Below are 15,611 nucleotides of genomic sequence, written 5' to 3'. Positions count from 1 at the left end.
AATCAGTACCCTGTTCCTGCCTTCTCCCCATACCCTCTGACTCCGCTATCTTTAAGAGCTCTATCTAGCTCTCTCTTGTATACACTGGAATTTAGAAGGATGAGAGGGGATCTTATTGAAACGTATAAGATTATTAAGGGGTTGGACAAGTTAGAGGCAGGAAACGTGTTCCCAATGTTGGGGGAGTCCAGAACAAGGGGCCACAGTTTAAGAATAAGGGGTAGGCCATTCAGAACTGAGATGAGGCAAAACTTTTTCAGTCAGAGAGTTGTAAATCTGTGGAATTCTCTGCCTCAGAAGGCAGCGGAGGCTAATTCTCTGAATGCATTCAAGAGAGACCTCGATAGAGCTCTTAAGGATAGTGGAGTCAGGGGGTATGGGGAGAAGGCAGGAACGGGGTACTGATTGAGAATGATCAGCCATGATCACATTGAATGGCGGTGCTGGCTCGAAGGGCCGAATGGCCTCCTCCTGCACCTATTGTCTATTGTCTATAGTGTATGGTGATCGATGGTTGGCTCGGACTTTCCTGCACTTTTCTTTTCTAAACGAAACAAAAAAAACTAACCTAAAGTATTGTGTTCAGTTTTGGGCACCATGTTATAGGAAAGATGTTGTCAAGTTGGAAAGGGCGCGGAGAAGATTTACGAGGATGTTGCCAGGACTCGAAGGCCTGAGCTACAGGGAGAGGTTGAGCAGGCTGGGAGTCTATTCCTTGGAGCGCAGGAGGATGAGGGGTGGTCTCATAGAGGTGTACAAGATCATGAGAGGATTAGATCGGGTAGATGCACAGAGTCTCTTGCCCAGAGTAGGGGAATCGAGGACCAGAGGACATAGGTTTAAGGTGAAGGGGAAAAGATTTCATAGGAAACTGAGTGGTAACCTTTTCACACAGAGGGTGGTGGGTGGATGGAACAAACTGCAGGAGGTAGTTGAGGCTAGGAATATCGCAACGCTTAAGAAACATTTGGAGAGGACAGGTTTAGAAGGATATGGGCCAAACGTGGGCAGGTGGGATAGTGTAGATGGGACATGTTGGCCGTTGTGGGCAAGTTGGGCCAAAGGGCCTGTTTCCACACTGTGTCACTCTATGACTCTGTGTCTCTGTGACTCTGTGTCTCTGTGTCTCTGTGTCTCTGTGTCTCTGTGTCTCTGTGTCTCCGTCTCTGTGACTCTGTGTCTCTGTGTCTCTGTGTCTCTGTGTCTCTGTGTCTCTGTGTCTCTGTGTCTCTGTGACTGTGTCTCTGTGTCTCTGTGTCTCTGTGACTCTGTGTCTCTGTGTCTCTGTGTCTCTGTGTCTCTGTGTCTCTGTGTCTCTGTGTCTCTGTGACTGTGTCTCTGTGTCTCTGTGTCTCTGTGTCTCTGTGTCTCTGTGTCTCTGTGTCTCTGTGACTGTGTCTCTGTGTCTCTGTGTCTCTGTGACTGTGTCTCTGTGTCTCTGTGTCTCTGTGTCTCTGTGACTGTGTCTCTGTGTCTCTGTGTCTCTGTGACTCTGTGACTGTGTCTCTGTGTCTCTGTGACTGTGTCTCTGTGTCTCTGTGTCTCTGTGTCTCTGTGTCTCTGTGTCTCTGTGTCTCTGTGACTCTGTGACTCTGTCTCTGTGACTCTGTGACTCTGTCTCTGTGACTCTGTGTCTCTGTGTCTCTGTGTCTCTGTGACTCTGTCTCTGTGACTCTGTGTCTCTGTGTCTCTGTGTCTCTGTGTCTCTGTGTCTCTGTGTCTCTGTGTCTCTGTGTCTCTGTGTCTCTGTGTCTCTGTGTCTCTGTGTCTCTGTGTGTCTGTGTCTCTGTGTCTCTGTGTCTCTGTGTCTCTGTGTCTCTGTGACTGTGTCTCTGTGTCTCTGTGTCTCTGTGTCTCTGTGTGTCTGTGTCTCTGTGACTGTGTCTCTGTGTCTCTGTGTCTCTGTGTCTCTGTGTCTCTGTGTCTCTGTGTCTCTGTGTCTCTGTGTCTCTGTGTCTCCGTCTCTGTGACTCTGTGTCTCTGTGTCTCTGTGTCTCTGTGACTCTGTCTCTGTGACTCTGTGACTCTGTCTCTGTGTCTCTGTGTGTCTGTGTCTCTGTGTCTCTGTGTCTCTGTGACTCTGTGACTGTGTCTCTGTGTCTCTGTGACTGTGTCTCTGTGTCTCTGTGTCTCTGTGTCTATGTGTCTCCGTCTCTGTGTCTCTGTGACTCTTTGTAAAGGACACCATGCAATTAATCAACGAATATTAAGAGTTTTTTTCTGATATTGTGACCAATTAGCTGATCATTTGCCTCATCCGTTGCTGTTTCCCTCTGAGATTCCATTAAAGAGCCAGGAGCGTTTGATTGTCATTTGAACTGAGTAATAGAACAATAAAATGAGACTTTAAACTTTCGAGATACAGCGCGGAAACGGGCCCTTCATCCCACCGAGTCCACACCACCCAGCGATCCCCGCACATTAACACTATCCTACACCCACTAGGGACAATTTTTACATTTACCAAGCCAATTAACCTACAAACCTGCACGTCTTTGGAGTGTGGGAGGAAACCGAAGATCTTGGAGAAAACCCACGCAGGTCACGGGGAGAACGTACAAACTCCGTACAGACGGCGCCCGTAGTCAGGATGGAACCCGGGTCTCCGGCGCTGCATTTGCTGTAAGGCAGCAACTCTACCGCTGCGCCACCGTGCCGCTCGTTTAGAGAGTGCCACCTAGGGTTGCCAACTTTCTTACTCCCAAATAAAGGGCAAGGTGACGTCACCACCCCGTGCCCCACGTGACCTCACCCAGCCAGCGGCCACGTGCTCCCGCTCCACCAATGGTGGCCGCCTGGGCCGGGAGGCGGGTTGCTACGCAACCTCTGTTAGGCGGCGCCCGGGCCTACACTGTCCGGATCTACAGCGGCCCCCGGGCCTACAGCGTCCGGGCCCACAGTGTCAAGGGCTACAGTGTCCGGGCCTACAGTGTCAGGGGCTACACTGTCCGGCCTACAGTGTCCGGGCCTACACTATCCGGCTTATAGTGTCCGGGCCCACAGTGTCTGGACCTACAGCGTCCCCCGGGCCAGATACAGGACAAGGGCGGTCCCGTACGGGACAAACCAATTCAACCCAATATACGGGATGTCCCAGCTGTACAGGGCCTTGGTGAGACCGCACCTGGAGTATTGTGTACAGTTTTGGTCTCCTAATCTGAGGAAAGACATTCTTGCCATAGAGGGAGTACAGAGAAGGTTCACCAGATTGATTCCTGGGATGGCGGGACATTCATATGAAGAAAGACTGGATAGACTCGGCTTGTACTCGCTGGAATTTAGAAGATTTGGGGGGGATCTTATAGAAACTTACAAAATTCTTAAGGGGTTGGACAGGCTAGATGCAGGAAGATTGTTCCCGATGTTGGGGAAGTCCAGAACATGGGGTCACAGTTTAAGGATAAGGGGGAAGTCTTTTAGGACCGAGATGAGAAAAAAAAATTTCACACAGAGAGTGGTGAATCTGTGGAATTCTCTGCCTCAGAAGGTAGTTGAGGCCAGTTCATTGGCTATATTTAAGAGGGAGTTAGATGTGGCCCTTGTGGCTAAAGGGATCAGGGGGTATGGAGAGAAGGCAGGTACAGGATACTAAGTTGGATGATCAGCCATGATCATATTGAATGGCGGTGCAGGCTTGAAGGGCCAAATGGCCTACTCCTGCACCTATTTTCTATGTTTCCATGTTTCTAATACGGGACAGTTGGCAACCCTAGTGCCACCGTAGTTTAGAGATACAGTGTAGATCCAGGCCCTTCGGCCCACCGAGTCCATGCTGACCAGCAATCACCCCGTACTCCAGCACTATCCTACACACACTAGGGTCTATTTACAATTTACAGAAGTCAATTAGCCTACAAACCTGCACGTCTTTGGAGTGTGGGAGGAAACCGGAGCGCCCGGAGACAACCCACGAATGTCACGGGGAGAACGTACAAACTCCGTACAGACGGCGCCCGCAGTCGGGATGGAAGCCGGGTCTCCGGAGCCATAAGGCAGCAACTGAGTCCGCGCCGCCCAGCGATCCCCGCACATTAACACTATCCTACACACACTAGGGACAATTTTTACAGTTACCCAGTCAATTAACCTACAAACCTACACGTCTTTGGAGTGTGGGAGGAAACCGAAGATCTCGGAGAAAACCCACGCAAGTCACGGGGAGAACGTACAAACTCCGTACAGACGGCGCCCGTAGTCAGGATCGAACCTGAGCCTCCGGCGCTGCATTCGCTGTAAAAAGGCAGCAACTCTACCGCTGCGCCACCGTGCCGTTCATGAGGTTAATTCCCAGGATGGCGAGACTGAATGAGGAAAGAATGGGTCGACTGGGCTTGTATTCACTGGAATTTAGAAGGATGAGAGGGGATCTGATAGACAATAGGCAATAGGTGCAGGAGGAGGCCATTCGGCCCTTCGAGCCAGCACCGCCATTCAATGTGATCATGGTTAATCCCTGGGATGTCATATGAAGAAAGACTGGGCTAGTGTTCACCGGAATTTAGAAGGATGAGAGGGGATCTTATAGAAACGTATAAAATTATAAAAGGACTGGACAAGCTAGATGCAGGAAAAATGTTCCCAATGTTGGGGGAGTCCAGAACCAGGGGCCACACACTGTCTAAGAATAAAGGGGAGGCCATTTAAAACTGCGGTGAGAAGAAACCTTTTCACCCAGGGAGTTGTGAATTTGTGGAATTCTTTGCCACAGAAGACAGTGGAGGCCAATTCACTGGATGAATTTAAAAGAGAGTTGGATAGAGCTCTAGGGGCTGGTGGAATCAAGGGATATGGGGAGAAGGCAGGCATGGGTTACTGATTGTGGATGATCAGGGAAAGGTAGTGTTCAGAGGCATTATTGGTCATTGGCCAAATTCATTGTCATTTGTAGTCATGGAGTTAGACAGAACGGCAGGTACAGCAGGCAGTGAAGAAAGCCAATGGAATGTTGGCCTTCATAACAAGGGGAGTTGAGTATAGGAGCAAAGAAGTCCTTCTGCAGTTGTACAGGGCCCTAGTGAGACCGCACCTGGAGTACTGTGTGCAGTTTTGGTCTCCAAATTTGAGGAAGGATATTCTTGCTATTGAGGGCGTGCAGCGTAGGTTCACCAGGTTAATTCCCGGAATGGCGGGACTGTCGTACGTTGAAAGACTGGAGCGACTAGGCTTGTATACACTGGAATTTAAAAGGATGAGAGAGGATCTTATCGAAACATATAAGATTATTAAGGGGTTGGACACGTTAGAGGCAGGGAACATGTTCCCAATGTTGGGGGAGTCCAGAACCAGGGGCCACAGTTTAAGAATAAGGGGTAGGCCATTTAGAACGGAGATGAGGAAAAACCTCTTCAGTCAGAGAGTTGTAAATCTGTGGAATTCTCTGCCTCAGAAGGCAGTGGAGGCCAATTCTCTGAATGCATTCAAGAGAGAGCTAGATAGAGCTCTTAAGGATAACGGAGTCAGGGGGTATGGGGAGAAGGCAGGAACGGGGTACTGATTGAGAATGATCAGCCATGAACCTACGTTGCACTGCGTCAATAACAAGGACGTCCTTCCTCAAATTGGGAGACCATAACTGCACATAATACCTGCGTGGGATTCCTCTCACGCTGCAAAGACGTGCAGGTTTGCAGATTAATTGGCTTGGTGTGAATGTAAAATTGTCCCTATTGTGTGTGTGCAGGATAGTGTTAGTGTGCGGGGATCGCTGGTCGGCGCCGATTCGGTGGGCCGAAGGGCCTGTTTCCGCGCTGTGTGTCAAAACTAAACTAGACCACAAATGAGGATGAATTTGGCCAATTACCAACAATGCCCCTTCACGCTAACCTTGACCAGCGGGTTCATATCATCTGAATCGCTACGACCTGAATCACCTTGGTACTATCCTCGAGCGACACTAATTATTCCACAATGGAGCGAACAAAGGCTTTTAATAAGTTTAGCGTTATAGACTCGCTGGAAGGCTGGAATGTCGCACAGGGACACAATGGGCTCCTTGTGTCGAGGGTCTAAGATGCCTTTGGGAGCTGGTCCAGGTTTTAGAGCAGTCCAAGCCTGGGATTAACTTGCACAAGGCAGCCCATTCTGCCGAGATCACGCGGTTCCAACTCCACATCCGCCACCGACACTTAAAGGGCCTGTCCCAGTTCTGTGATCTTTAAGGCGACTGCCGGCGACTGTCAAAGTCGTAGCAGATCGCCACGACAATAGACAATAGGTGCAGGAGGAGGCCATTCGGCCCTTCGAGTCAGCACCACCATTCAATGTGATCACGGCTGATCATTCTCAATCAGTACCCCGTTCCTGCCTTCTCCCCGTACCCCCTGACTCCGCTACCCTTAAGAGCTCTATCTAGCTCTCTCTTGAATGCATCCAGAGAATTGGCCTCCACTGCTTTCTGAGGCAGACGATGACCACGACAATGCCGAGTCAGGTCGATACAAGTAACGTTTTGTGTGAAACTAGCACCTGGTTAAGAGTTTACATCGTCTTCGGAACCGTCTTCGGAAACATCTGGTTTCTGGGTTGCATATCTGGGTTGGGAGCCCGCTTTAAATGTAATGGCTGATGGTCATAAAGATCGCGAAAATCCCCACGCTTACCTGACCGTCAAACTGCCGCCTCCAATCTACCCGTCAAATGTCCTGACGGTAAATAAATTGGTTAAACTAAAACTATCTTCTGGTACCTTCAAATGGCTTTTCTTAATTTAATATTACGTGCTTCTAAACGCATCTGCGACAACCCAGCAAACCTGGGGACAGCGTGCGACAGACAGCGCCCGCAATAAGCTACGATACCTGGGGACAGCGTGCAACAGACAGCGCCCGCAATAAGCTACGATACAAGCCAGCTGGCGCCCAGAAATTTCTATCTGGGAATTTTTTTCCGCGACGCGCCGAGATCCGTTGCGATTCGTTGAAGACTCCTCACGGTCACGCCCACGCGCGACACCCCGGCGAACGTTCGGCGACAGCCTAGTCACCGGCAGTCGCCTTTAAACTGCCTAAGTGCGACAGGCCCTTAAAACGCTGGCTCACCCCCCCATGCGCTCTGTGAAAGACTCGAATACCTTGCAGGAAAACTGTGGAAAATCCAGGATCACAAAGTTAATTCCCGGGATGGCGGGACCGTCGTACGTTGAAAGAATGGAGCGACTGGGCTTGTATACACTGGTATTTAGAAGGATGAGAGGGGGATCTTATTGAAACATATAATATTATTAAGGGGTTGGACACGTTAGAGGCAGGAAACATGTTCCATGTGAACTGTGAACTGTTTATGTATGTGCTGTTATGTTTGAGTGCCATTGTATGTTCGTTTCTTAGTACCTGAACTGATGTACAGCACTTTGGTCAACGTGGGTTGTTTTTAAATGTGCTTTCCAAATAAAATTGACTTGACTTGACTTGACAATGTTGGGGGGAGTCCAGAACCAGGGGCCACAGTTTAAGAATAAGGGGTAGGCCATTTAGAACGGAGATGAGGAAAAACTTTTTCACCCAGAGAGTTGTGAATCTGTGGAATTTTCCGCCTCGGAAGGCAGTGGAGGCCAATTCTCTGGATGCTTTCAAGAGAGAGTTAGATAGAGCTCTTAAAGATAGCGGAGTCAGGGGGTATGGGGAGAAGGCAGGAACGGGGTACTGATTGTGAATGATCAGCCATGATCACATAAAAAACAAAAATATAGTTCAATGCATTAAAAAAACAAATATATTTATTCCTAGTGCAAAACAAAAGCACAAAGTCCCAAATGCAATGAAGAGAGGTCATAGTTTAGAGCCCATTTGGAGGTTGTAGTTTAGTTTAGTTTAGAGATACAGCGCGGAAACAGGCCCTTCGGCCCACCGGGTCCGTGCCGACCAGCGATCCCCGCACATTAACACTATCCTACACCCACTAGGGACAATTTTTTACATTTTACCCAGTCAATTAACCTACAAACCTGTACGTCTTTGGAGTGTGGGAGGAAACCAAAGATCTCGGAGAAAACCCACGCAGGTCACGGGGAGAACGTACAAACTCCGTACAGATGGCGCCCGCAGCCGGGATTGAACCCGGGTCTCCGGCGCTGCATTCACTGTAAGGCAGCAACTCTACGGTGCAGCTCCCCATAGAGTTTAACAGCCTGATGGCTGCAGGGTAGAAGCTGTTCCTGAACCTGGACGTTACAGTTTTCAGGCTCCTGTACCTTCTTCCCGATGGTGTAAAGGGAGAAGAAGGAATGACGGAGGTGGGACAAGTCTATGATTGTGTCGGCTGCTTTCCCGAGGCAGCGTGAAGTGTGGATGGAGTCATTGGTGGGGAGTCTGGTCTGTGTGATGGACCGGGTAACATCTGCAACAGGGCTGTTCTCAAACCAAGCTGTGATGCAGCCCGGCAGTATTGCTTTCTACAAGACATCGGGCAGTCACGGTGGCACAGCAGTAGAGTTGCTGCCTTACGGCGAATACAGCGCCGGAGACCCGGGTTCCATCCCGACTACGGGAGCCGTCTGTACGGAGTTTGTACGTTCTCCCCGTGACCTGCGTGGGTTTTCTCCGAGATCTTCGGTTTCCTCCCGCACTCCAAAGACGTGCAGGTTTGTAGGTTAATTGGCTGGGCAAATGTAAAAATTGTCCCTAGTGGGTGTAGGATAGTGTTAGTGTGCGGGGATCGCTGGTCGGCGCGGACCCGGTGGGCCGAAGGGCCTGTTTCCGCGCTGTATCTCTAAACTAAACTAAACTAAACAATAGACAATAGACAATAGGTGCAGGAGGAGGCCATTCGGCCCTTCGAGCCAGCACCGCCATTCAATGTGATCATGGCTGATCATTCTCAATCAGTACCCCGACCTGCCTTCTCCCCATACCCCCTGACTCCGCTATCCTTAAGAGCTCTATCGAGCTCTCTCTTGAATGCATTCAGAGAATTGGCCTCCACTGTCTTCTGAGGCAGTGAATTCCACAGATTTACAATTCTCTGAGTGAAAAAGGTTTTCCTCATCTCCGTTCTAAATGGCCTACCCCTGGTTCTGGACTCTATTCCATGGAGCGCAGGAGGATGAAGGGTGATCTTATAGAGGTGCACAAAACCATAAGATCGGGTTGACGCACAGTCTTTTATGTAAGGTAGGGGAATCGAGAATCAATCATAGGTTTGAGGTGAAGGAGGAAAAGATTTAATAGGAATCCGAGGTGGTGGATGGGTGGAACGAGCTGCCGGAGGAGGTAGTTGAGAGCAGGGACCATCGCAACATTTAATAAACATTTGGACAGGTACATGGATAGAACAGGTTTGGAGGGATATGGGCCAAACGCAGGCAGGTGGGACGAGTGTAGATGGGGCATGTTGGCCGGTGCGGGCAAGTTGGGCCGAAGGGCCTGTTTCCACGCCGTATCCGAGACATTCTTGCCATAGAGGGAGTACAGAGAAGGTTCACCAGATTGATTCCTGGGATGGCAGGACTTTCATATGAAGAAAGACTGGATAGACTCGGCTTGTACTCGCTGGAATTTAGAAGATTGAGGGGGGATCTTATAGAAACTTACAAAATTCTTAAGGGGTTGGACAGGCTAGATGCAGGAAGATTGTTCCCGATGTTGGGGAAGTCCAGAACAAGGGGTCAGAGTTTAAGGATAAGGGGGAAGTCTTTTAGGACCGAGATGAGAAAGTTTTTTTTCACACAGACAGTGGTGAATCAGTGGAATTCTCTGCCACAGAAGGTAGTTGAGGCCAGTTCATTGGCTATATTTAAGAGGGAGTTAGATGTGGCCCTTGTGGCTAAAGGGATCAGGGGGTATGGAGAGAAGGCAGGTACAGGATACTGAGTTGGATGATCAGCCATGATCATATTGAATGGCGGTGCAGGCTCGAAGGGCCGAATGGCCTACTCCTGCACCTATTTTCTATGTTTCTATGTTTCTATCACTCTATGGCTCTATGCATCATAATGAACAGTGAAGTCTATATATTTTGACTTGAAATTTAATTTCATAAAATGTTGTAAATATTTCTTCCAGAGCCATATCCAAAGCTTAGACAAACATGTGAATTCCTTTGTGGACTACATGTTCGGAGAAAGAGGTAAGTCAGTGTTTTCGGGATGAGTTCTGGCTGTTTGCAGGAGATCTGGGTATATATCGCTGAGAGATAAGACTATCAGTTAGTTATAGGAGCAAAATTAGACCATTCGGCCCATCGAGTCTGCTCCGCCATTCAATCGTGGCTGATCTATCTCTCCCCCCCTAACCCCATTCTCCTGCCTTCTCCCCGTAACCCCTGACACCCGCACTAATCAAGATTCTACCGATCTCTGCCTTATAATGGATGTGGAGAGGATGTTTCCACTAGTGGGAGAGTACAGGACTAGAGGCCATAGACAGAATTAAAGGACATTTTTTTTAGGAAGGAGGGAGGGGATCTTATCGAAACATATAAGATTATTAAGGGGTTGGACACGTTAGAGGCAGGAAACATGTTCCCAATGTTGGGGGAGTCCAGAACCAGGGGCCAGAGGGTGGTGAATCTGTGGAGCTCATTGCCACAGATGACAGTGGAACATTTTAAGGCGGAGATTGGCAGATTCTGGATCAGTACGGATGTCTGGGGTTATGGGAAGAAGGCAGGAGAATGGGGTTAGGAGGGAGAGATAGATCAGCCATAATTGGATGGCGGAGTAGACTTGATGGGCCGAATGGCCTAATTCTACTCCCATCATTTATGACCTTATGATCTTATGTGTAGGAAGGAACTGCAGATGCTGGTTTACAACGAAGATTGACACTAAATGCTTGAGTAACTCAGCGGGACAGGCAGCATCTCAGGAGAGAAGGAATGGGTGACGTTTCGGGTCGAGACCCTTCTTCAGACCCTTCTTCAGAAGGGTCTTGACCCGAAACATCACCCATTCCTTCTCTCCTGAGATACTGCCTGACCTGCTGAGTTACCCCAGCATTTTGTGAATAGAACTATTAATGCTGCCTGCACACAGAGTTAGTGTGAACGGGCAATCGATTGTGACCATGTCCAGTTTTTTCATTGACCGGAAAGCAGGCAACAAAAAAAGCTTTTCAACATACCACGATAAACGTGATAATAATCAACTAGAGTCACAGAGTGATACAGTGTGGAAACAGGCCCTTCAGCCCAACTTGCCCACACCGACCAACATGTCCCATCTACACTAGTCCCGTCTACACTAGTCCTACCTGCCTGCATTTGGCCCGTATCCCTCCAAACCCGTCCTATCCATGCACCTGCCTAACTGTTTCTCAAACATTGGGATAGTCCCAGCCTCAACTACTCCTCCGGCAGCTCGTTCCATACATTCCATGGCGGTAGAGTTGCCGCCTTACAGCGAATGCAGCGCCGGAGACCCGGGATCCATCCCGACTGCGGGCGCCGTCTGTACGGAGATTGTACGTTCTCCCCGTGACCTGCGTGGGTTTTCTCCGCGATCTTCGGTTTCCTCCCACACTCCAAAGACGTACAGGTTTGTAGGTTAATTGGCTTGGTATAAATGTAAAAAGTGTCCCTAGCGGGTGTAGGATAGTGTTGGTGTGCGGGGATCGCTGGTCGGCGCGGACCCGGTGGGCCGAAATGGCCTGTTTCTGCGCTGTATCTCTAAACTAAACTGAACCAAACTGAAACTAAACCTACCACTCTTTAGAAACATGGAAACATAGAAAATAGGTCCAGGTGGAGGCCATTTTGCCCTTCGAGCCAGCACCGTCATTCATTGTGATTATGGCTGATCATCCACAATCAGTAACCCGTGTCTGCCTTCTCCCCTTATTCCCTGATTCCGCTAGCCCCTAGAGCTCTATCGAACTCTCTCTTAAATCCATCCAGTGAATCGGCCTCCACTGCCCTCTATGGCAGAGAATTCCACAGAATCACAACTCTCTGGGTGAAAACGTTTCTTCTCATCTCAGTTTTAAATAGCCTGTCCATGATGCTGTCTGACTGTTTCTTAAACGTTGGGATAGTCCCAGCCTCATCTAGCTCCTCGTTCCATACACCCACCACCCTCTGTGTGAAAAAGTTACCCCTCAGATTCCTGTTAATGTTTTTTCCCTTTCACCTTGAAACTTTAAGGCCCTGTCCCACTTAGGCGATTTGTTAGACGACTGCCGGCGACTGTCAAAGTCGTAGCAGATCGCCGAAATTCTCTTTTGCCCGTCGACAATGACCACGACAATGACCACGACAATGACCACGACAATGACCACGATAATGACCACGACAATGACCACGACAATGACCACGATAATGACCATGACAGTGACCACGACAGTGACCACGACAGTGACCATGACAGTGACCACGACAATGACCACGACAGTGACCACGACAATGACCACAATGACCACGACAGCGACCACGACAGTGACCACGTCAATGACCACGACAATGACCATGACAATGACCACAATGACCACGACAGTGACCACGACAATGACCACGACAATGACCACAATGACCACGACAATGACCACCACAATGACCACAATGACCACGACAATGACCATGACAATGACCACAATGACCACGACAACGACCACCACAATGACCACGACAATGACCACAATGACCACGACAATGACCACGACAATGACCACGACAATGACCACAATGACCACGACAGTGACCACGACAGTGACCACGACAGTGACCACGACAGTGACCACGACAATGACCACGACAGTGACCACAATGACCATGACAATGACCACGACAATGACCACAATGACCACGACAATGACCATGACAATGACCACAATGACCACGACAACGACCACCACAATGACCACGACAATGACCACAATGACCACGACAATGACCACGACAATGACCACGACAATGACCACAATGACCACGACAGTGACCACGACAGTGACCACGACAGTGACCACGACAATGACCACGACAATGCCAAGTCAGGTCGAGATTACACCGTCTTCGGAAACATCGCAAAATTCCTGATCACGCTTACCTGACCGTCAAACAGTCGCCTCCAATCTACCCGTCAAATGTCCCAACGGTAAATAAATTGGTTAAACACAAGTACTTTGTGGTATCTTCAAATGACTTCACTTAATTTAATATTACGTGCTTCTAAATGCATCTAAGAGAACCTAGCAAACCTGGGGACAGCGTGCGACAGACAGCGCCCGCAATAAGCAACGATACCTGGCGACAAGCCAGCTGTCGCCGAGAAATTTCATACCGGTTGATTTTTCCGCGACGCGCCGAGATCCATTGAAGACTCCTCACGGTCACTCCCGAGACACCCCGGTGAACTGTCGGCGACAGCCTAGTCACCGGCAGTCGCCTTAAAACCGCCTGAAGTGGGACAGGCCCTTAAGTCCTCTGGTCCTCGATTTAATTGTGCGTTAAACATAAACTGATGCATGATGGGCAACTTTTCGTTCTCGTTCACAGATGCCAGGGTTCGGGGCTGGGCATTACTGGATTCCTATCTCCCCACGTTCTTCCTCACGCTCTCCTACCTTTCCGCCATCTGGCTCGGCACCAAGTACATGAGGAAAAGGCCGGCCTACACTCTCAGGAGCTTGTTGATCATCTACAACTTTGGAGTCATGATCCTCTCCCTCTACATGTTCGTTGAGGTAAGACGGTCGCCAACTGTCCCGTATTAGCCGGGACATCCCGTATATTGGGCTAAATTGGTTTGTCCTGTACGGGACCGCCCTTGGCCCGTAGTAGGCCCGGGGGAAGGGGGGGGTCGCTGTAGGCTGTAGAATTCTCTGCCTCAGAAGGCAGTGGAGACCAATTCTCTGGATGGGTTCAAGAGAGAGCTTGATAGAGCTCTTGAGGATAGCGGAGTGAGGGGGTATGGGGAGAAGGCAGGAACGGGGTACTGATTGAGTGATCAGCCATGATCGCATTGAATGGCGGTGCTGGCTCGAAGGGCTGAATGGCCTACTCCTGCACCTATTGTCTATTGTCTATTGTCTATTGTCTAACCCAATTAAACTACTAACCTGCACGTCTTTCAGATGTGGGAGGAAACCAGAGCACCCGGAGAATTCCCACGCAGGTCGAGGAGAGAACGTACAAACTCCGTGCAGACAGCGCCCATTGTCAGGATAGAACCTGGGTCTCTGGAGCCATGACGCAGCAATTCTACCGCTGCACCACTGTGCCAATGTTGTATTTCAGTCTCTGAAGAGCAAGTCGTGACGTAGTCTAGAACGTAGAACAGTACTGTTGGATGCAGGCTCGGTGGCGCAGCGGTAGAGTTGCTGCCTCACAGCTCCAGAGACCCGGGTTCGATCCCGACTACGGGCGCTGTCTGTACGGAGTTTGTACGTTCTCACCGTGACCTGTGTGGGTTTTCTCCGAGATCCTCGGTTTCCTCCCGCGCTCCAGAGACGTACAGGGGGGGGTATGTAGGTTAATTGGCTTGGGTTTGCATACTTGGTATGAATGTAAATTGTCCCTAGTGTGCGTAGGCTTGTGTTAGTGTGCGGGGAACGCCGGTCGGAACGGACTTGGTGGGCCGAAGGGCCTGTTTACGTGCTGTGTCGTTAAATTAAACTGAACTAAGCTAAACATCGTGGGCTGAGGGGGGTCTGTTCTTGTGCTGCACTGTTCTCAGGTAGACACAAAATGCTGGAGTAACTCAGCGGGTCAGGCAACATCTCTGGAGAGAAGGAATGGGTGACGTTTTGGGTCGAGACCCTTCTTCAGGCTGATGTCAGGGGAGGGGGCAGTACAGAGATGAAATGTAGTCACAGACAGTAAGACTGGTGGGAGAACTGGGAAGGGGGAGGGGATGGAGAGAGAGAGAGAGAGGGAAAGCAAGGGCTACTTGAAGTACTTGTGAGTACATGAAAACACACTCGGGTTGCCAACTGTCCCGTATTTGCCGGGAAATCATGTATTTTGGGCTAAATTGGTTTGTCCGTACGGGACCGCCCTTGTCCCATATTAAGCCCGAGGGCGCTGTAGGTCCGGAGAGTGCGGGCCCGGACAGTGTAGGCCCGGACAGTGTGGGCCCAGACAGTGTAGGCTCGGACAGTGCAGGCCCGGACAGTGCAGGCCCGGACAGTGCAGGCCCGGACAGTGCAGGCCCAGACAGTGCAGACCCGGACAGTGCAGGCCTGGACAGTGTAAGTCCGGACAGTGTAGGTCTGGACAACGTAGGCCCGGACGGTGTAGGCCCGGAGGTCCGGGCACGGCCTAACGGTGGTTGCGTAGCAACTCGCCTCCCGGCCCGGGCAGCCGCCATTGGTGGAGCGGGAGCACGTGGCCGCTGGCTGGGTGAGCTCACCTGGAGCGCGGGGTGATGACGTCACCTTGTCCCGTATTTGGGAGTGAGATAGTTGGCAACCCCTAGTATACACACACACACACTGAACCTTCTCTGTCGTTTACCATGTTGTTTGCAGTGTACGATGTTTACATATTCTGTTGTTGCTGCTGCATCTGGTGAATGTGACACTAAAACCTCTCTTGACTTTCTCCTGCCACGTGTTTTCTCTCCCTCACAGTTGGTCTTGGCGAGCTGGGAAGGCCGGTACAATCTGCTGTGCCAGAATCTTCACAGCGCTGGCACAGCCGACATTCGGGTAAGACCACACGAAACGCCGGCACGGCGGTGCAGC

General features: G+C 50.2%; 1 protein-coding gene across 1 annotated transcript in view; it reads left to right on the top strand.

The window, feature by feature from the left end:
• elovl2 (ELOVL fatty acid elongase 2) overlaps positions 1–15,611 on the top strand; it is a 46,309-nt gene that overhangs the window by 13,239 nt on the left and 17,459 nt on the right. Inside the window, exons 2-4 of the mRNA XM_078414159.1 lie at positions 9,999–10,062; positions 13,423–13,610; positions 15,498–15,575. Of these exons, the coding sequence (XP_078270285.1) occupies positions 9,999–10,062; positions 13,423–13,610; positions 15,498–15,575 (330 nt within the window). The remainder of the gene's footprint in view (positions 1–9,998; positions 10,063–13,422; positions 13,611–15,497; positions 15,576–15,611) is intronic.

Source organism: Rhinoraja longicauda, chromosome 2 (assembly GCF_053455715.1).
Source record: "Rhinoraja longicauda isolate Sanriku21f chromosome 2, sRhiLon1.1, whole genome shotgun sequence".
NCBI lineage: Eukaryota > Metazoa > Chordata > Chondrichthyes > Rajiformes > Arhynchobatidae > Rhinoraja > Rhinoraja longicauda.
Note: the sequence above shows the minus strand (reverse complement) of the source record. Positions and strands in the feature narration are given on the sequence as shown.